The following is a 21,012-nucleotide window of genomic DNA, read 5'->3' on the forward strand; positions in this document are numbered from 1 at the left end:
CAGTAGTGATGGGCAACATAAGCCCTATGGGTTGAGGTGGCAGTAGTGATGGGCTACATAAGCCCTATGGGTGGGGGTGACAGTAGTGATGGTCAACATAAGCCCTACGGGTGGGGGTGGCAGCAGTGTTAGGCAACAGGTCCCCTATGGGTGGGGGTGGCAGTAGTGATGGGCACCAAAGTCCCTATGGGTGGGGGTGGCAGTAGTGATGGGCAACAGGTCCCCTATGGTGGGGGTGGCAGTAGTGATGGGCAACATAGTCCCTATGGGTGGGGGTGGCAGTAGTGATGGGCAACAGGTCCCCTATGGGTGGGGGTGGCAGTAGTGCTGGAAAACATAAGCCCTATGGGTTGGGGTGGCAGTAGTGATGGGCTACATAAGCCCTATGGGTGGGGGTGGCAGTAGTGATGGGCAACATAGTCCCTATGGGTGGGGGTGGCAGTAGTGATGGGCAACAGGTTCCCCATGGGTGGGGGTAGCAGTAGTGATGGGCAACATAAGCCCTATGGGTAGGGGTGGCATTAGTCATGGGCAACATAAGCCATATGGGTTGGGGTGGCAGTAGTGATGGGCTACATAAGACCTATGGGTGGGGGTGGCAGTAGTGATGAGCAACATAAGCCCTATGGGTGGGGGTGGCAGTAGTGATGGGCAACATAGTCCCTATGGGTGGGGGTGGCAGTAGTGATGGGCAACAGGTTCCCCATGGGTGGGGGTAGCAGTAGTGATGGGCAACATAAGCCCTATGGGTAGGGGTGGCATTAGTCATGGGCAACATAAGCCCTATGGGTTGGGGTGGCAGTAGTGATGGGCTACATAAGACCTATGGGTTGAGGTGGCAGTAGTGATGGGCTACATAAGCCCTATGGGTGGGGGTGACAGTAGTGATGGTCAACATAAGCCCTACGGGTGGGGGTGGCAGCAGTGTTAGGCAACAGGTCCCCTATGGGTGGGGGTGGCAGTAGTGATGGGCACCAAAGTCCCTATGGGTGGGGGTGGCAGTAGTGATGGGCAACAGGTCCCCTATGGTGGGGGTGGCAGTAGTGATGGGCAACATAGTCCCTATGGGTGGGGGTGGCAGTAGTGATGGGCAACAGGTCCCCTATGGGTGGGGGTGGCAGTAGTGCTGGAAAACATAAGCCCTATGGGTTGGGGTGGCAGTAGTGATGGGCTACATAAGCCCTATGGGTGGGGGTGGCAGAAGTGATGGGCAACATAGTCCCTATGGGTGGGGGTGGCAGTAGTGATGGGCAACAGGTTCCCCATGGGTGGGGGTAGCAGTAGTGATGGGCAACATAAGCCCTATGGGTAGGGGTGGCATTAGTCATGGGCAACATAAGCCCTATGGGTTGGGGTGGCAGTAGTGATGGGCTACATAAGACCTATGGGTGGGGGTGGCAGTAGTGATGAGCAACATAAGCCCTATGGGTGGGGGTGGCAGTAGTGATGGGCAACATAAGCCCTATGGGTGGGGGTGGCAGGAGTGATGGGCAACAGGTCCCCTATGGGTGGGATGGCAGGTGTGATGGGCAACATAAACCCTATGGGTGGGTGTGGCAGTAGTGATGGGCAACATAAGCCCTATGGGTTGAGGTGGCAGTAGGGATGGGCTACATAAGCCCTATGGGTGGGGGTGACAGTAGTGATGGTAAACATAAGCCCTATGGGTGGGGGTGGAAGCAGTGCAGGCAACAGGTCCCCTATGGGTGGGGGTGGCAGTAGTGATGGGCAACAAAGTCCCTATGGGTGGGGGTGGCAGTAGTGATGGGCAACAGGTCCCCTATGGGTGGGGGTGGCAGTAGTGATGGGCAACATAGTCCCTATGGGTGGGGGTGGCAGTAGTGATGGGCAACAGGTCCCCTATGGGTGGGGGTGGCAGTAGTGCTGGACAACATAAGCCCTATTGGTTGGGGTGGCAGTAGTGATGGGCTACATAAGCCCTATGGGTGGGGGTGATAGTAGTGATGGTCAACATAAGCCCTATAGGTGGGGGTGGCAGTAGGGACGGGCAACATACGCCCTATGGGTTGGGGTGGCAGTAGTGATGGGCTACATAAGCCCTATGGGTGGGGGTGGCAGTAGTGATGGGCAACATAAACCCTATGGGTGGGGGTGGCATTAGTGATGGGCAACATAAGCCGTATGGGTTGGGGTGGCAGTAGTGATGGGCTACATAAGACCTATGGGTGGGGGTGGCAGTCGTGATGAGCAACATAAGCACTATGGGTGGGGGAGGCAGTAGTGATGGGCAGCATAAGCCCTATGGGTGGGGGTTTCAGGAGTGATGGGCAACAGGTCCCCATGGGTGGGGTGGCAGGAGTGATGGGCAACATAAACCCTATGGGTGGGTGTGGCAGTAGTGATGGGCAACATAAGCCCTATCTATGGGTTGAGGTGGCAGTAGTGATGGGCTACATAAGCCCTACGGGTGGGGGTGGCATTAGTGACAGGCAACAGGTCCCCTATGGGTGGGGGGGCCGTAGTGATGAGCAACAAAGTCCCTATGGGTGGGGGTGGCAGTAGTGATGGGCAACAGGTCCCCTATGGGTGGGGGTAGCAGTAGTGATGGGCAACATAGTCCCTATGGGTGGGGGTGGCAGTAGTGATGGGCAACAGGTCCCCTATGGGTTGGGGTGGCAGTTGTGATGGGCAACAAGTCCCCTATGGGTGGGGGTGCCAGGAGTGATGGGCAACAGGTACCCTATGGGTGGCAGGAGTGATGGGCAACTTAAGCCCTATGGGTGGGGGTGGCAGTAGTGATGGGCAACATAAGCCCTATGGGTGGGGGTGGCAGGAATGATGGGCAACAGGTCCCCTGTGGGGGTGGCAGGAGTGATGGGCAACAGGTCCCGTATGGGTGGGGGTGGCAGGAGTAATGGGCAACTTAAGCCCTATGGGTGGGGGTGGCAGTAGTGATGGACAACATAAGCCCTATGGGTGGGGGTGGCAGGAGTGATGGGCAACAGGTCCCCTATGGGTGGGGGTGGCAATAGTGATGGGCAACATAAGCCCTATGGGTGGGGGTGGGGGTGGCAGGAATGATGGGCAACAGGTCCCCTATGGGTGGGGTGGCAGTAGTGCTGGGCAACATAAGCCCTATTGGTTGGGGTGGCAGTAGTGATGGGCTACATAAGCCCTATGGGTGGGGGTGGCAGTGGTGATGGGCAACAGGTCCCCTATGGGTGGGGGTGGCAGTAGTGATGGGCAACATAGTCACTATGGGTGGGGTGGCAGTAGTGTTGGGCAACAGGTCCCCTATGGGTGGGGGTGGCAGTAGTGATGGGCATCAGGTCCCCTATGGGTGGGGGTGGCAGTAGTGATGGGCTACATAAGCCCTATGGGTGGGGGTGACAGTAGTGATGGTCAACATAAGCCCTATGGGTGGGGGTGGCAGTAGTGATGGGCAACAGGTCACCTATGGGAGGGGGTGGCAGTAGTGATGGGCAACATAGTCCCTATGGGTGGGGGTGGCAGTAGTGATGGGCAACAGGTCCCCTATGGGTGGGGTGGCAGTAGTGATGGGCAACATAGTCCCCATGGGTGGGGGTGGCAGTAGTGATGGGCACCATAGTCCCTATGGGTGGGGGTGACAGTAGTGATGGTCAACATAGGCCCTATGGGTGGGGGTGGCAGTAGTGACAGGCAACAGGTCCCCTATGGGTGGGGGTGGCAGTAGTGATGGGCAACATAGTCCCTATGGGTGGGGGTGGCAGTAGTGATGGGCAACAGGTCCCCTATGGGTGAGGGTGGCAGGAGTGATGGGCAACATGGTCCCTATGGATGGCAGTGGCAGTAATGATGGGCAACAGGTCCCCTATAGGAGTGGGTGGCAGGATGGTCGGGCAACATAGTCCCTATGGGTGGGGGTGGCAGTAGTGATGGGCAACAGGTGCCCTATGGGTTGGGGTGGCAGTATTGATCGGCAACAGGTACCCTATGGGTGGGAGTGGCAGGAGTGATGGGCAACATAAGCCCTATGGGTGGGGGTGGCAGGAATAATGGGCAACAGGTCCCCTGTGGGGGTGGTAGGAGTGATGGGCAACAGGTACCGTATGGGTGGGGGTGGCAGGCGTGATGGGCAACTTAAGCCCTATTGGTGGGGGTGGCAGTAGTGATGGGCAACATAAGCCCTATGGGTGGGGGTGGAAGGAGTGATAGGCAATAGGTCCCCTATGGGTGGGGGTGGCAGTAGTGCTGGGAAACATAAGCCCTATGGGTTGGGGTGGCAGTAGTGATGGGCTACATAAGCCCTATGGGTGGGGTGGCAGGTGTGATGGGCAACATAAACCCTGTGGGTGGGTGTGGCAGTAGTGATGGGCAACATAAGCCCTATGGGTTGGGGTGGCAGTAGGGATGGGCTACATAAGCCCTATGGGTGGGGGTGACAGTAGTGATGGTCAACATAAGCCCTATGGGTGGGGGTGGCAGCAGTGTCAGGCAACAGGTCCCCTATGGGTGGGGGTGGCAGTAGTGATGGGAAACAGGTCCCCTATGGGTGGGGGTGGCAGTATCGATGGGCAACATAGTCCCTATGGGTGGGGGTGGCAGTAGTGATGGGCAACAGGTCCCCTATGGGTGGGGGTGGCAGTAGTGATGGGAAACAGGTCCCCTATGGGTGGGGGTGGCAGTATCGATGGGCAACAGGTCCCCTATGGGTGGGGGTGGCAGTAGTGATGGGCAACAGGTCCCCTATGGGTGGGGGTGGCAGTAGTGCTGGGAAACATAAGCCCAATGGGTTGGGGTGGCAGTAGTGATGGGCTACATAAGCCCTATGGGTGGGAGTGACAGTAGTGATGGTCAACATAAGCCCTATGGGTGGTGGTGGCAGTAGTGACGGGCAACATAAGCCCTATGGGTTGGGGTGGCAGTAGTGATGGGCTACATAAGCCCTATGGGTGGTGGGGGTGGCAGTAGTGATGGGCAGCATAAGCCATATGTGTGGGGGTGGCATTAGTGATGGGCGCATAAGCCCTATGGGTTGGGGTGGCATTAGTGATGGGCTACATAAGCCCTATGGGTTGGGGTGGCAGTAGTGATGGGCTACATAAGCCCTATGGGTAGGGGTGGCAGTAGTGATGAGCAACATAAGCCCTATGGGTGGGAGTGACAGTAGTGATGGTCAACATCAGCCCCATGGGTGGTGGTGGCAGTAGTGACGGGCAACATAAGCCCTATGGGTCAGAGAGCACTGAAAATATACACTGGATGTGATGATTCTTGTAGGACTAATACACATTGTTTTCGGAGTAAAAGACTAACAGTGATGGAGAAATAAACATACCGCTTATGTATGCAATTTGGACTCATTCCCTACCCCCAACTTTATCCGTAGTATTCTGTTGCTCCATGAGCTGAGTCCGAACTATCTAACTACCATCACCAAAACATACCAACAAACAAGGACTCACTTGATCCTGTGCCAGGAACTCCTGTGTCAGCCTGCAATGGAAACAAAAATCGTCAGTCTATTCTCAACTTGTGTACTACGTTAAAGTATGTGAGGAATCATTCAGAAAGTTAACTTGTATTTCAGATCATAGTGACAAACACCAGGGCTCGTGACCTACTGAGTATGGGAAGTGATCCCTTTAGTATTCCTCATTTTTTGAACACACAGTTTTCTCAGTGGGTGGAGGTGTGCGGTGGGGGGAGGTGGTGTATACTAAGCAGAAAGCTATCAAAAGGCAGACTGCTGCTCAAAACATGTATCAGTGTAAGGCTTTCTTTAAAAATAGCTCTGTGATTCCTGACACGTCCACTATTTTTCAATTAGTTAGTTAGATCTCAGTTTTATACTTTATACATGATTGATTGAATGCATTTTTTATAATAACATTTGAAACAATTTCCCCCAATACATATATTTTCTCGTTACATGCCATGGCCATATTTTACTGGATGAAATGCTGCCTTTCACATGGCATTGGTGATGTGACGAAAAATGATACTTCATTGTCCTGTGCACATTTTCTCTCGTTAGTTCTGTGTTTTTCTCCAGTGAACTCAACAATCATGCAAGTCTGTGGGAGGTGCTCCATATTTTTACTTTCCTATTTGTAATCAGGTAAGTACTTCCATGTCCGAAGGACCCCCGGATCAGGTCCAGTATAAAAGACAGCACAGCTGTCTGGCTGAAAAATACCTATTGTGGGCTTACCAAGAACTTACAGTAGGCTTAAAGCATGACTATTGGTGGGAATTAGGTGGCTTTATTGTCACTCTAATTTCCTTTCTTCTTAATTGATGGCTTGCCTTGACCAGCTTGTGTTTGTCCCTCCCCTGGAGCATAGCCTCTTTACCATCTTCTTCATTTTGCTAATTTGTGTCCTTCCATTGTTTATTTTTAGAGAGCTACTTTTTTATTTTTTGATTAAGCACTCCATTAGCGGCATGCAATTTCCATGTGTGCTCCCCCAGAATGCTTCTGTGTGCCCCGTGTTTCTGTCATGTGCTATTCTTCCCCCACCCTCTTACTCAGTGTTGTTCTCTCTCTCATCATTCTTGATTGCTCCTTGCTCTGTCCAATTCTTCTCCCCCAACGACAGTGCATTGTGTTCCTCTATCCGCCACCCACTTTATTGTGTTCCTGCACAATGTTTCTCCACCTCCATGTTCATTTCCCCCTTATGCTATTTTTTTGCTCTCCTCCTCACCAAACCTCCCCATCTGCTAATTCACTGGCATCCCATTCCTGCCTTCTTTTTTTTGTATTGCACTTTCACCCAAAACAACCTTGATTTTTTATTTACCCATCCAAGTGGTATCTGTGATCTAAAGAACAAAGAAAACTGAGCCTGGATCATTTTACTGGCACACGCATGCACTGTAATGCATGCTCTCGCGCCAGGCAATGATGCAACAAGTTGAGGCTTCGTGCCTTGATTTCTATTTGTTTTTTGCAAATGTACAACATCGGGTAAAAGTAGTTTCCTTTTCACTCCAACACTGTAGAATATCATTAAAATCCATTGGCAAAGGCAATAGGTCCCAGAGGTGCGATATTTTGGCTTTGCCAATGCTTGCCTGCGAGAGTGGCTAATGCTCCTCACCCAGGCTATGTGGCGGTACAGGACATTTAAAGTCCAAGAGCACAGGCCCTTTAACTTGCACTCCTTTGAGTGCCTAGTGCCTCTCCAAGAACAAAAGAGCTGTTCCTTCACAATAATTGGGATATAGTTCCATCATCATGTATGACTTAAGCTTTAAAAAGATATGTGTGTGGTATACATATGCTTTATATATGGTCAGGTTCAGTTTGACAAAGTGTGTGTGCTGCACATAAAGGTGTTTTTTGTTTGGAAAGTTAGTTTGTGCAAAGGTATCACTCTCCAAAACCTCATCTACTTTAAGCGTGGAGGAGGTCAATAGTCCGTTCATTAGTTTAAAGTATGCTTCTTTATAAAAATGTATCTCACACAGAAGGTTTAAAAACAGATTATGTTTCTCGAGTTGATAATGTTATTTAATGAAGTTAATGTAATAAGTGGTAAAATCCCAAAGATTACGAGTGGCAATCGAGGTGCTGATTTGATATATTTTATTCATGACATATTTGGTGAAGTGGACCATACTCACAAGGAAAGCAGGGGCAGTGGTGTCACTTCCAGAGTGGCCTGCTACAGTTGTAGGAGTTGACTGGAACTACAAAGGGGGAAGCCACAGAGCACTGGATGAGGCAGACTCAAGGAAAGAAGGCACCATTAAACCTGTGCTCTGTGCCTTAACCAGGGTCTCAGAAGAAATATTGCAGCATCCAGGGCACTAATCAGGCTGCAATTCTCACTAGTGGAGGAGTTTTTCTGATGCACAGTGGGTGAAATCCATGGCAAAACCAGCGTTCACCACCATGGACAGACGACCAGGCACGGTGCTCAGACACAAAATTAATTCTTAAACCAATGTAGTTCCCACCCCACCTGCTCATCAATAACTGAAAAGTCAGATCAAACATCACCACAAAGGCTCTGGTTGTAGTTCATGTGCAAATAAAGTTTGAAGCCTGTTGGAAATGGCCCTTTTTGCAGGGTCATCCCCTAAGCTTTTTGCCTCCCTCCTGGATTTTTCCTAACCTGTTTTTGTTGGCTTTATGACTCTGGGCACTTTACCACTGCTGATCAGTGCTAAAGTGCATATGCTCTCCCTTTGTAAATATGACTATGTGAATTGGTGTATCCCTGATTGGCTTATTCAGTTTACCTGTTAGTCCCTAGTAGCGTGGCCGGTGTGTGCCCAGGGCTGGTAAACCGAATGCTGCTGGTGGGCCTGCAGCACTGGTTTGTGCCACCCACAGAAGCAGCTTGTAAAGTGTGTCTCAGACCTGCCACTGCAGTGTCTGCGTGCAGTCCAGAACTGCCATCTTGGCTGTGAAGTGCACCCACTTCCCAGCCCCTAAACCTTCCCTTGGCATCCTGTAAGCCCCCCTTATGATAGGGCGCATTGTATGTGTAAGGTAGGACATGCCCTGATGTATGTAGCATGTCCTAGTAGTGAATTACACCCCATTTCGTTTTTCACTACTGTAAGGCTACTTGTTCTCCATAGACCAGAATGGGAGGTCTGGGCTATTACATTCTATAGTCCTAACAGACCCACAGAACATGGTAGAAAAACGAATCTAGTATGCCTGAGCTCAGAATATTAAAATACATCTTTTAGTGAAGGTTATTTTTATATTCTGTGTTTGAAACTACCACTTTTAGAGTATAGGTACTTTCTTGCCTAAGCCTTCCAGTTGCTCTGCTATTATGTGTATTGGCTGTCTGGTTTTGGAGGGACAGGGCAGGCTGAGTCAGACCTGGGTTGAATAGAGCGACCTGCCTAGGTGTGAGGGGGGGGTAGCTCCTGCACTTGAATAGGACTGTGCCTGGCAAGGTGAATGCTGGCTCCACCTCCCACTGTGCGTCTGAGGCAGACCCCCTCTTTCTGAAAGGAAGGATGCAGCCTGATCAACAAAGTGCTCCAGGGCTGGGCAGAACTGGTTCTGGCTGGGTTCAGAGACTTGGGACCCCTAAGAACAAAGACTTTGGGGGTATAAATATTTGTGCACAAACCCCTGCAATTTGTATTGCTCCTGGATAACAAGAAGAACCTCTGTCCGTGTGGCTCCAAGAATCTGCAGGAGAAGGACTGTCCTTGTGCTTGTGTGCTGTTCCTGGGACTGGCCTGCAGCTGCTACTACTGGACTTCAAGAAGAGGAAAGGAACTTTGATTGGACTTTTATTTCTTTTGCTACATCAACTACCCAAGGGCTAGGAGAGAGCTAGCCTCCTGCTGGAGTCTCAGGCACATCAGACTCCACCATCAGCCTCCTGTTTCCTCCCAGCGAGGATTACTATCTGCAGGTGAGGCTCCTGTGTGTTCCAGGACCTCTATTTCTACTGTTGAGAAGAGAGCGCTGAAAATCGTCGCTAACCTCCGTTAGCGAGCCGCTGCAGCTGGTGAGCGTGAGAAATATCGCCGCTCCGCTGTCGCCGAGCGCTCGCTAACCCCGAAGATCGTCGCAGCACCTGTCTGCGGGCCTGAAAACGCCCGCTATCCGAAGATCGTCGCAGCACCTGTCTGCGGGACTGAAAACGCCCGCTATCTGAAATCATCGCAACAGGATCATCGCAGCGCGGACACCGAGCGTTCGCCATTTTCCCCGCATCGAATCCGGATCGTTGCTCCCTCGCGGAGCGCCATCTTTGTCAACGCAGCAAGATCGCACACGCAACAGGCTCGGTGCATCATCCTCCCTTCGCGGCAAGGATTTCATCGCATCACCGGCTTAGCGTGAGGAAGTTTGTCGCTTTGTCCTGCCCGCAACCCAGCGCATCATCCTCCCTCGCGGTAAGGATTCAACGCATCGCTGGTTAGCGTGAGGAAATTTCTCGCTACAACTCCTTAGCGACATTTTTGTTGCTTTGCTCCAGGAACCAGATACTTTGTGAGTAAAAGGGTCGCAGAGACCCCTGCCTTGAACTAAACATCATTTTGTGCATCCTGAACTATTTTTCCTTGCAGCATTTCTAAAGTAATTATATTTTTATAGTATTGTGGATTTTTACTGTTATTGGTCTTGTGATTAAGTCTATATAAAAATACCTATTTTTCATAACTACTTGAGTGGTGTCCATTTGTAGTGTTCCTCAGTATATTACTGTGTATGGTCATAAATGCTTCACACACTGCCTCTGAGATAAGCCTAGCTGCTCGTGCTACGTTACCACAGGGTGGAGCAGGGGTTGTCAAAGGGTGTAGGCTGCTTACTCTGACTTAGGAAGAAGGGTCCCTACTTGGACAGTGGCCAGCCATTGCCAACTAGAGACCCCCATTTCTAACATTGGTGGTCAGCGGTGAGGATCTGGACTTGCATTTATGATTGCATACAGTAATTATAGTGTACACTACTAGTGAGTGCAGACATAACATAACCACGTACGTTTTTGAGATTTTTGATTCTATTTTTGATCGTTATTGCCAGTTATTGCTACAATGGGTCTTGCTGATATGAGACCTACCTTTTACATAGATGACCTGTTGACATACAGTCTAGAGGAGCTAAGGGGGTTCTGTGAGGAGAGAGGTTTAGCAGTGAGTAGGAAGGAGACTCAGCTATCCTTGCAGACATCCCTGAGGCTTTGGCAACAAGAAAGATGGAGATTATTGGAGTCCCAGTACACCTACCAAGAGGGTAGCTGGTCTGAGGGTGGCTCTGGAGAATTTGAAGAGGATGGAGAAAGTGTTATGGAATATCTCAGAGATGGGGAGTCCCTTGCTGAGTTTAGTGCCTATGGTGGTGACCGATTCCCTTTATGGTCCCCAGAGGAGTTGGTGGACAGGTGGGAGGGTCCCATAGGTAGAGAGTCCCTTGCTAGGTCTAGTGCCCAGAGTAGTGCCCAATCCCCTTCATGGTCCCCAGAGGAGTTGGACAGACAGAGGGAGAGGGAGAACCAGCGGGAATTAGAGAGGCTCCAAATGGAGGTTGCCCAGCTGGAGGCACACCTAGCGCAGATATCAGTAAAGGAAAAGTTAGCTCTGGAGGGTAGGTTATCCCCTGAGCGCAGTTTTAATTGTCTGGATTCACCAGTGAGGGTGGGGTCCAGTGGTGGCAGCAAAATTGAGTTATGTAATGATGACAGTGTAGTACACCCACCCAGAGATGTGGCACCTGACTCGAAGAAGGGGGTTGATCTACACCAGGGGATTCAAGGATATGAGGTAGCTCCATTGGTGTGCAGTGTCCCTGAGGTGGATTGGGGAACTAGCGCAGGGGCCCATAGTCCTAGTGAGGGGAAGGACGCCCTACCGACTCTAGATGTGAGGTGCAGGGAGAGGGGTTCCCCCGTGGTAGAAGTCCTGGTGTATGAGTGTGAGAACCGCCCAGAAGAGTGTGGGTTGAGTGATAGAGACAGTCATGTAATGTCTCGCCCATTTCAGGAGAGTGGTGTGGGGTACGTATGTGAGGCACTGGATTGTGAGGTGAAGGTTAGCACCTGCGTGGAACTGTGTAATCCAATTGTGGGAGAGCATATTGTGAGTTCCTATTTTCCCGAGCTAAGCCAACACCTGTTAGAGCGCAAGTTCTCTGGTCATAGGAAGCTTGCACAGGAGGCAGACCTCTAGGTGAGTACCAGAGGCTCTGTAGAGGCATTAGGGAATGACCCTAATAGGAGTGGTTCAGAGGTCTTCCAACCCAGAGTGGTGGGAGAGGTCCGGAGTGATGCAGCTAGGTCCCCTTGTTGTGAGGAGGTTGTAGGGCCTCACATCCTGTCTCGTGGGAGCAGGAGTGAGACTGTAATAGGTCCCGAAGTGCCCCCACCTCAGTCTCCAGTACTGGATGGTTCCATGAGGGAACGCCAGGTGGGGAATCTAGTCTGTACGGATGGACCGTCTGTTGTGGGGAATATCCCTGTGTTAGGTGAGCTGGGAGTGCCTGTAGTCAGTCCTCCATCAGTTCTTGTGTCTGGCAGTGCCACTCCTAGGGGGAGGGTGCAGAAGTCCAGCTTGAGGGGTGAGAGGGGGAAGGAGCCCCCAGTGGGAGAACCAGTGGGTCAAGGGCCAGTCAGAAGGACTGAGCACCAGAGGAGTGACCATGGTGACACCATTTCTGTCCTGGGAGATCTTCGCGCCCTGTCAGGTGGGCAGGGACCGGGAGATCTGCGCCAGGCAGACTGTCACGCAACACCGGAGTTATGTGTTACCCTCGGGGAGGGTGTTAGTACTCCCCAAGAAGTCCTGGTTTGCCGGGCAATTGCTCAACCACAGGGGATGGTCCCTGGGTTGGAAGGCCAGGTACAGGCGATTCCTGACCTGGAGGGAAGGACATCGATGGGTGGTGTCCTGCCCGTGGGGTTGATGTTGTGTGCACCCCTTGAAGTCCTGGTCGGCCAGGCAGTTGTTCTGCCGCAGGGGTCGGTCCCTGAGTTGGCAAGTCAGGTCCAGGTGTTGTCTGACCTGGAGGGAGGGACAACTGTAAGCAGTGTCCCAACCAATTTTTTTTCTAAAAGCACCACTCCAGGTGGGAGGGTGCAGTATGCTGGAAGGGGGTGCAGAGGGATGGAGTCCTCGCCTCTGACCCCGGTGCCACCTGAGGGGTTTTCCAGGTTGGTAGATCGGTTTCAGGATCAAGGCCCTGATCTGGTGGAGGGGTATGTTTCCCTCAAGGGGGGCCTGTGTGCTCCCCAGGAAGTCCTGGTGTGCCAGGCAGACTGTTGCACAACTCTAGAGGAGTGTGTTTTCCTTGGGGGGAATTGGAATACTCCCCCAGAAGTCCTGGGTTGCCAGGCACAGGCCCAGCCTAAGGGTACAGACCCTGGGTTGGAGGGCCAGGTTCAGGGTGTCCCCCCTGACCTGGAGGAAGGGGCCACTGCTAACAGTGCCCCTCCCGGTTTGTGTTATGGGGGCACCTCTCCAGGTGGGAGGGTGCAGGGCCCCAGTAAGGGGGGCAGGGAGAGGGCAGCCTCCCCCCTGATCTCCGCCCAGTCTAAGGGTACAGACCCTAGGCTGGTATGCCAGTTGCAGGATAGAACCCCTGAACTGGTGGGTGACTTGTGCAGGACACCCACCACAGGTGCCCTGACAAGTCTGGAAGGGGGTACCGCTCCAGGTGGGAGGGTACCGAGCCCCAAGGAGGAGGACCGGCTGTGGGAAAGCCCACCCCAGTCTCTCACCCAGCTGCTGGATACAGGCCCAGGGCTGGTGGGTCCGAGTCAGGGTGATATGCCTGACCTGACAGGAGGGAGAGTGGACAAAAGGTGCCGGGCACCTGGGGCTACTGTCCCCCGTTCTCTGATGCCACAGAGGTTTGAGAGCCCTGAGAGATATAGGGCCTGGGTCTTGTCGCTGACTACTGTCCGTGGGAACTGTGGCTTGCAGTATCTCTGTTGGAACACACCTGTGATCAAGCTAGGGTTAGGTGCTGCACAGGTGGTGTCCACAGGTGAGGGGAAGAGTTCCCCATTGGTTGTTTTAGTGGGCCCTGAGAGTGTGGACAGAGGGCTCCACCAGGATTCAGATTGGCGTAGAACTGGAATATGCCCCTGCAGTCGCGGGCCAGTTCCGTGTTCTATCGCCCAAAGCAGGGAATCCCATCAAGGTGGTGATTGGTCTCCCCTGCGTTTTGGCTGGAAGGGGGTTGTGTTGGAAATGGCCCTTTTTGCAGGGTCATCCCTAAGCTTTTTGCCTCCCTCCTGGATTTTTCCTAACCTGTTTTTGTTGGCTTTATGACTCTGGGCACTTTACCACTGCTGATCAGTGCTAAAGTGCATATGCTCTCCCTTTGTAAATATGACTATGTGAATTGGTATATCCCTGATTGGCTTATTCAGTTTACCTGTTAGTCCCTAGTAGCGTGGCCGGTGTGTGCCCAGGGCTGGTAAACCGAATGCTGCTGGTGGGCCTGCAGCACTGGTTGGTGCCACCCACAGAAGCAGCTTGTAAAGTGTGTCTCAGACCTGCCACTGCAGTGTCTGCGTGCAGTCCAGAACTGCCATCTTGGCTGTGAAGTGCACCCACTTCCCAGCCCCTAAACCTTCCCTTGGCATCCTGTAAGCCCCCCTTATGATAGGGCGCATTGTATGTGTAAGGTAGGACATGCCCTGATGTATGTAGCATGTCCTAGTAGTGAATTACACCCCATTTCGTTTTTCACTACTGTAAGGCTACCTGTTCTCCATAGGCCAGAATGGGAGGTCTGGGCTATTACATTCTATAGTCCTAACTGACCCACAGAACATGGTAGAAAAACGAATCTAGTATGCCTGAGCTCAGAATATTAAAATACATCTTTTTTTTAAGGTTATTTTTATATTCTGTGTTTGAAACTACCACTTTTAGAGTATAGGTACTTTCTTGCCTAAGCCTTCCAGTTGCTCTGCTATTATGTGTATTGGCTGTCTGGTTTTGGAGGGACAGGGCAGGCTGAGTCAGACCTGGGTTGAATAGAGCGACCTGCCTAGGTGTGAGGGGAGGGGTAGCTCCTGCACTTGAATAGGACTGTGCCTGGCAAGGTGAATGCTGGCTCCACCTCCCACTGTGCGTCTGAGGCAGACCCCCTCTTTCTGAAAGGAAGGATGCAGCCTGATCAACAAAGTGCTCCAGGGCTGGGCAGAACTGGTTCTGGCTGGGTTCAAAGACTTGGGACCCCTAAGAACAAAGACTTTGGGGGTATAAATATTTGTGCACAAACCCCTGCAATTTGTATTGCTCCTGGATAACAAGAAGTACCTCTGTCCGTGTGGCTCCAAGAATCTGCAGGAGAAGGACTGTCCTTGTGCTTGTGTGCTGTTCCTGGGACTGGCCTGCAGCTGCTACTACTGGACTTCAAGAAGAGGAAAGGAACTTTGATTGGACTTTTATTTCTTTTGCTATAGCAACTACCCAAGGGCTAGGAGAGAGCTAGCCTCCTGCTGGAGTCTCAGGCACATCAGACTCCACCATCAGCCTCCTGTTTCCTCCCAGCGAGGATTACTATCTGCAGGTGAGGCTCCTGTGTGTTCCAGGACCTCTATTTCTACTGTTGAGAAGAGAGCGCTGAAAATCGTCGCTAACCTCCGTTAGCGAGCCGCTGCAGCTGGTGAGCGTGAGAAAAATCGCCGCTCCGCTGTCGCCGAGCGCTCGCTAACCCCGAAGATCGTCGCAGCACCTGTCTGCGGGCCTGAAAACGCCCGCTATCCGAAGATCGTCGCAGCACCTGTCTGCGGGCCTGAAAACGCCCGCTATCTGAAATCATCGCAACAGGATCATCGCAGCGCGGACGCCGAGCGTTCGCCATTTTCCCCGCATCGAATCCGGATCGTCGCTCCCTCGCGGAGCGCCATCTTTGTCAACGCAGCAAGATCGCACACGCAACAGGCTCGGTGCATCATCCTCCCTTCGCGGCAAGGATTTCATCGCATCACCGGCTTAGCGTGAGGAAGTTTGTCGCTTTGTCCTGCCCGCAACCCAGCGCATCATCCTCCCTCGCGGTAAGGATTCAACGCATCGCTGGTTAGCGTGAGGAAATTTCTCGCTACAACTCCTTAGCGACATTTTTGTTGCTTTGCTCCAGGAACCAGATACTTTGTGAGTAAAAGGGTCGCAGAGACCCCTGCCTTGAACTAAACATCATTTTGTGCATCCTGAACTATTTTTCCTTGCAGCATTTCTAAAGTAATTATATTTTTATAGTATTGTGGATTTTTACTGTTATTGGTCTTGTGATTAAGTCTATATAAAAATACCTATTTTTCATAACTACTTGAGTGGTGTCCATTTGTAGTGTTCCTCAGTATATTACTGTGTATGGTCATAAATGCTTCACACACTGCCTCTGAGATAAGCCTAGCTGCTCGTGCTACGTTACCACAGGGTTGAGCAGGGGTTGTCAAAGGGTGTAGGCTGCTTACTCTGACTTAGGAATAAGGGTCCCTACTTGGACAGTGGCCAGCCATTGCCAACTATAGACCCCCATTTCTAACAAAGCCACTACATGAATCTATAAAAAAGTCCAAAAGAATAACCAGGACTCTTGAAAGGTCAGTACCTTGCATACATTCTTTTTAAGGATCGTAAGCATTCAAGGATTGTGCACAAAGAGGGTAGTGCTGTTTACGATATAAAGCTCTTAACGCCTGCAGGGATTGATAGTTTCAGGTAGACTGTCTTTTCGGCAGACAGATAATTGTCCTTGTAAGGTCTGCAGCCTCTCCTGCAGAATACTGATCAACTGTGTCTCTTGAGAACATGGATTCTCTGAAGCTGCTGAGGTAGTACGATTTATGACTCAGGGACACTGAGACAGTAAGCCATTGTCCTTGACTATCACGAAGACTAGCCATGAGTTTTCCAAGGCCTCAAAGCTATTGACGCCTGAATTATCCAGTTCTTCCTGTAAATAGTAAGTGCATTCCCTAATGTGTCTGATGAACCAGCAATTCTTTCGTGATCTATGGGGAGTAGGTCAAACCACAGAGTTGCACCTAATGCTAGTAGTGTACCCAAATGGAAACTAGAGGAATGTCTGCTTCAGCTTCTACAGTGAAACATGAAGTTAACTTTCCCTGCCAATGACTGAAGTCATGGAGAATCGCTTCATCACTATTGAAATTACCTCCTGAAGTCGTATGTTCTTGATCTATGCCTTCAGAAGGAGACTGGAAAGCACCAATCCAAAACAGATAAGTATTTTCCTTTAGTGTTCTGTACCAACAAGTCTTTTTTTGAACCAGTCACACAAGGCCATTTTAACCCATATCTTTTATACCTTGTTGGAAGGCTGCTTTCTTGATGAATGAAAAAATATTAAAGGGGAAACTAGCTTATAACTTGGAGGAAAGCTGGGGGGCCAGAGGCAGAACGCAATAAAATTCAATGTTTCACAATCTTGGGCGCCTATTTTTCAGTTATTGATCTTTCCCAGATGGATAATATTTTCCGTTAGAGGGATGTTCTTGACATCATCATGCCTTTGAACATGAGGGACCAGCAGAGACGCAAGGGTGGACCTGACCCCTTGTATGCTCTTGAAAAATGGAGTGGAAACTTCCTCTCTGCAGAGAAGTGGGGTTTGAAAGAGCAATGGGAATATGACTTTACTTTGGCCCTGAAAGTATTCATATTGTTGCTATTTTGGGGGACACCTCCAGAAACTTCTAAACCCCATGTATGACCAAATTTTGGCCCAACACGTTTTGGGAAAGCCAACAGGTCTCGTGAGAGATCTATTGGCTTTGTCTATTTGTTTTTTTAGCCAAGTTGTACAGAAGCGCATCTGCTGCGCAGTTTGGCAGAACGTTTTTTTAAAAAGCTATGATGCGGTCAGATATAGCCTGCGTCATAGACCTTTTTAGGTCGAGCCTAGCGCAGTGCACATGCAATGCTCTAGGAAAAGGCCTTTTGGAAACACTTCAACTTTTCCTCAACATCGTGTGTGTGGTGCTCACACGCTATTGACCTTTGCGTCTGGCTTTCAAAATTGAAAGCACGCAATTGGCCAAAGGTGTGTGGATGTCCCAGCTTTTTGGGAAATGTTTATTCCCAGAGCGTGTTGCTCTCGGGAGCCAGCAGTGGCGTGCAGGCTGCCATCTGTTTTGGGTCAGGTTTCATCCTTTGAACAGCGCTCCTCGTCCCCGACCCCCACCCGTTTCTTCACTCCAGAGGCTTCCCTGGGAAAACGTGAGCGTGCACCCTTCAAAACCCTTTCTGCATGTCTGGCTGCAGTCGTGTGCACACGCACACAGTCCTGGCGTTATTCCGCAGCGCCAAACTGTTGGAGCTAGCTTGTTTAAATTAAATGCCTAGCACACATGGAGTCTTCATAAAACACCAGGCTAGGCCATTGTGCCGTTAGACCATATCCACACACACAAGCTCGGCAGCTTCAAAATCTCATTAGGGCGTCTGGACACCCCCATCACCTGTCGGACATGAGCCTCAGACGTGGCGGCCACGGGCAAAACGAGTCTGTTCCATGAGTTTTAGCCGCCGCCCTTGGGCAGAACTCACCAGGAAAACAAAACTCCTGCTTGAGGGGGCTTGAATGAGTATTTGGAATTAAGCTGAATTCATGGCCCAATCAGTTATTTCAAGTGACAAAGGACTAGCCAAAAACAAAGCGGATTGACACAGCAGGCTTCTAGTACACGACAGCACGTCCTTGTTAATGTAAATTAAACTTTATTTTAGATGCCTTTGTAACAAGCCCACTGTTTCTAAGTTGGCTGGTAAGTAACTGCTGCAGAGAGAGGAGAAGATGTTGACTGCGATTAAGGCTCCCAAAGTACCCCCTCGGCTTGCCCCCTTCCTGCCTGCTGCCACAAGGTCGACTCCAACTCCCTTTGCTATTCAGCTGTGCTTTGGTGACCACTGTCTGCACAAAGCAAAAAGGTGGTCCTTCTGAAATAAAAATCGAAAGTTATTCTAAAGAATTCTAGCACCTACGATTTTTTATTTCCATCGGATCTTTATGTTCAAAGAAATGAGGAATGCAACAGTGACATTATTATGATGCATTATTGGTATAAAAAAGCGTACCATTACTAGAATTAAAAACACATATAGCGTTCGTGATGATGTTTACCAACAATTTGTTTTCACTAAAGTACACTTTTATGAAATTGGAATATAGAAACATAACTGTCTCCAGTTTACAACCAAGTAAGAGGGAACATATCTCATGAAATACGTATTGGAGTTATAATGTTCAAGGCGATAAAATGACTGAGAGTTATATGCTCGCTGTTCAGCCGTGCAGTTGTCACTCACGTGTTCGATTTGAAGCCAGGCCGCGTCAGATTTAAAGAAGGTACATTGGAGGTAAGGTCACCCGCACTCAGAGCGCTTAGGTTAATCTCTGAAATCAGCTAAGCTTCCTGAAAAATGTTCTGATATGGGTGGCTGCCGAAGAATCACATCAACTGTGCAGAACACGCATCGAATTCACTGGCACATGTTGTACAAATACATCACGTTTTAAAGTTCTCAGAAGTTAGGAAGTGAGAAATGTAGGTCGACACCTAAATCTAGAAAAGGCATCTCTAGAACCCACGTGAACCAGTACTGCCTGCTTTTCCTATCCCGTGACAATTACTTAACCTCGCCAGCAATAAACAAATACCGCCTAAGCTGTGATGTGATTGGGCTCAGCAGCTGTATTGACAGGCCGGGCCTCGGGGGGGGGGGCCCTCCCATGTGGATTTAGCTGCAGGACAACACTGCCTGTCCCGAAGCCCAGCCACCTGGAGGACACCTTTAAGCAGCCGCCCGGCCGATTTGTACTTCAGAGGTGCCTGATGAGCCGCCCCGTTGTCGAAAGCAGACGCTAATTGGCTCAAACAGCCTGTAAATCACTTTCAAAAACAACAACAACCCCTCAAGACTGAAACGGACCCCATGGACTGGTGGATACCAACCACTGACCGTCTTGAACTGTCTTCCCTCTCTCAGGCAGGTCCGCATAATAAGGCAGGATCCGACTGGAGGACGGAAGAGGATGCAGGGAGCAGTGTCTCCTTTAACTGGCATCGGCCCTTCGACGACAACGCCCCCTCGAATGATGACGAAGAAGCGGAGCCAATCATTGAGCGGGACGTCACCAGAAAAAGGGAAGACGATCACGGAGAGCCGGGAAACCCGGAAGAGACGGAGAGAGAAGCAAGCGTGGACCGAAGAAGACGAGCAGCAGAGGAGTTTGTACAACGGCCCCGAACCAGCAGACTACAGCCGGTGGAAGGAGAGCCAGGAGGCCAACGTTCCGGCGACTCGCCCAGCCACACCTCAGGAGAGGTGTGGCTCTCGCAGGTACAGATCCGCGTAGTGGGTTGGGGTTGGAGGCCGGCATGGGGTGCGAAAGCTAAGCGCTAGCCCCGGTTTACTCGCCTTCCCGGATCACCTCACCCCTAGCACTTCTGGTATTGTTTTCGTCACACGGACACAAAGGTGATACCCCCTCCCTCACTTCCTACCCTGGGACCCCTGCATTACGCCACTATACACGACTCTGACACTCTTTACCTTTCATTCCATTTCATGTGGGGAGGACATTGTAGACGCAGCCAGCCCTAAGGAGAAGACGCCCGCAGACGCCTAGGAGAACCCTGAGAAGGCCACCGATACAAAGACTTAAACCCACGGACCAGGGAGAAGGGAACCATACCATACGGCTGTCCATCTGAACTGGAAACCCTGTATGAGATTCAAACCTTGTGAACCTTAAGATTTTGTTGATTACAAAATTCCGAATAAAGTAACAAGAAAAGATACCTTCCCTCACTCGTTATTGGCACAGTACGTTCCCGCTCAGCCTAGCCAGGTGACAGGGAGGCCGTGAGCGGATGCCTGCGGTGAGCTTGGTGATTAGCGGCCCCAACAGTGTTCAGAGCTGTAGAAAAACTACTCTTACATATTTCCTCGGATCACAACAGTACTGACAAGTTAAAAAAAATCTCACGTTCTGATAAACTTAATTAGTACATGTCTCGGATTACCAGATGACTCCATGTCACTGAACCAACAGTGTTCCAGTTCTGGGATTTAACATCACAAATCGGTGCCTTCAACGGCCTCCTCAAGGGTATTAAGTGCTATATACATGTCATTTTAGGTCAATTATGGACAGGACAGGAGCACATCACAACACACATCATATCACAACTCACCACTACATTCCACACCATGCCACTACCCATACGTCACTACACTAAGCACAAATTGCACACAAACTTTACAGTATTAAACACAACAGCTACATTGCTCTATAACAAACCTTAAAAACATTACAAACATCTCAGGCTAAACACTTATAAGGTCCCAAAGGCGAGACCTATTGGCTATGCCAATGCTTGTTTAATTTTACTTTCAACTTTCAATCACGCTCCACTACTAGACTACATATTCCCTTAGAAATAAATTAATTCAGAAATCTCTATTTCAAGCTTCCGTCATCATCATGTCACCTCACAAATGGCCAGCACTGGTGGAAGGCTTTGTTGCAAAAACAGGCAATCACAAACCAGTGCTATGAAGCAATACACTTTCTCTTTCTCTTCACAGTTC

General features: G+C 50.5%; 1 protein-coding gene across 3 annotated transcripts in view; it reads right to left on the bottom strand.

The window, feature by feature from the left end:
• LOC146856679 (receptor-interacting serine/threonine-protein kinase 3-like) overlaps positions 1–21,012 on the bottom strand; it is a 1,419,725-nt gene that overhangs the window by 297,840 nt on the left and 1,100,873 nt on the right. For all 3 annotated transcript variants that reach the window (XM_085647179.1, XM_085647180.1, XM_085647181.1), the window contains exon 9: positions 5,409–5,439. In XM_085647179.1, coding sequence (XP_085503305.1) covers positions 5,409–5,439 — 31 coding nt within the window. The remainder of the gene's footprint in view (positions 1–5,408; positions 5,440–21,012) is intronic.

This window comes from Triturus cristatus, chromosome 3_2, assembly GCF_964204655.1.
Source record: "Triturus cristatus chromosome 3_2, aTriCri1.1, whole genome shotgun sequence".
Classification (NCBI taxonomy): domain Eukaryota; kingdom Metazoa; phylum Chordata; class Amphibia; order Caudata; family Salamandridae; genus Triturus; species Triturus cristatus.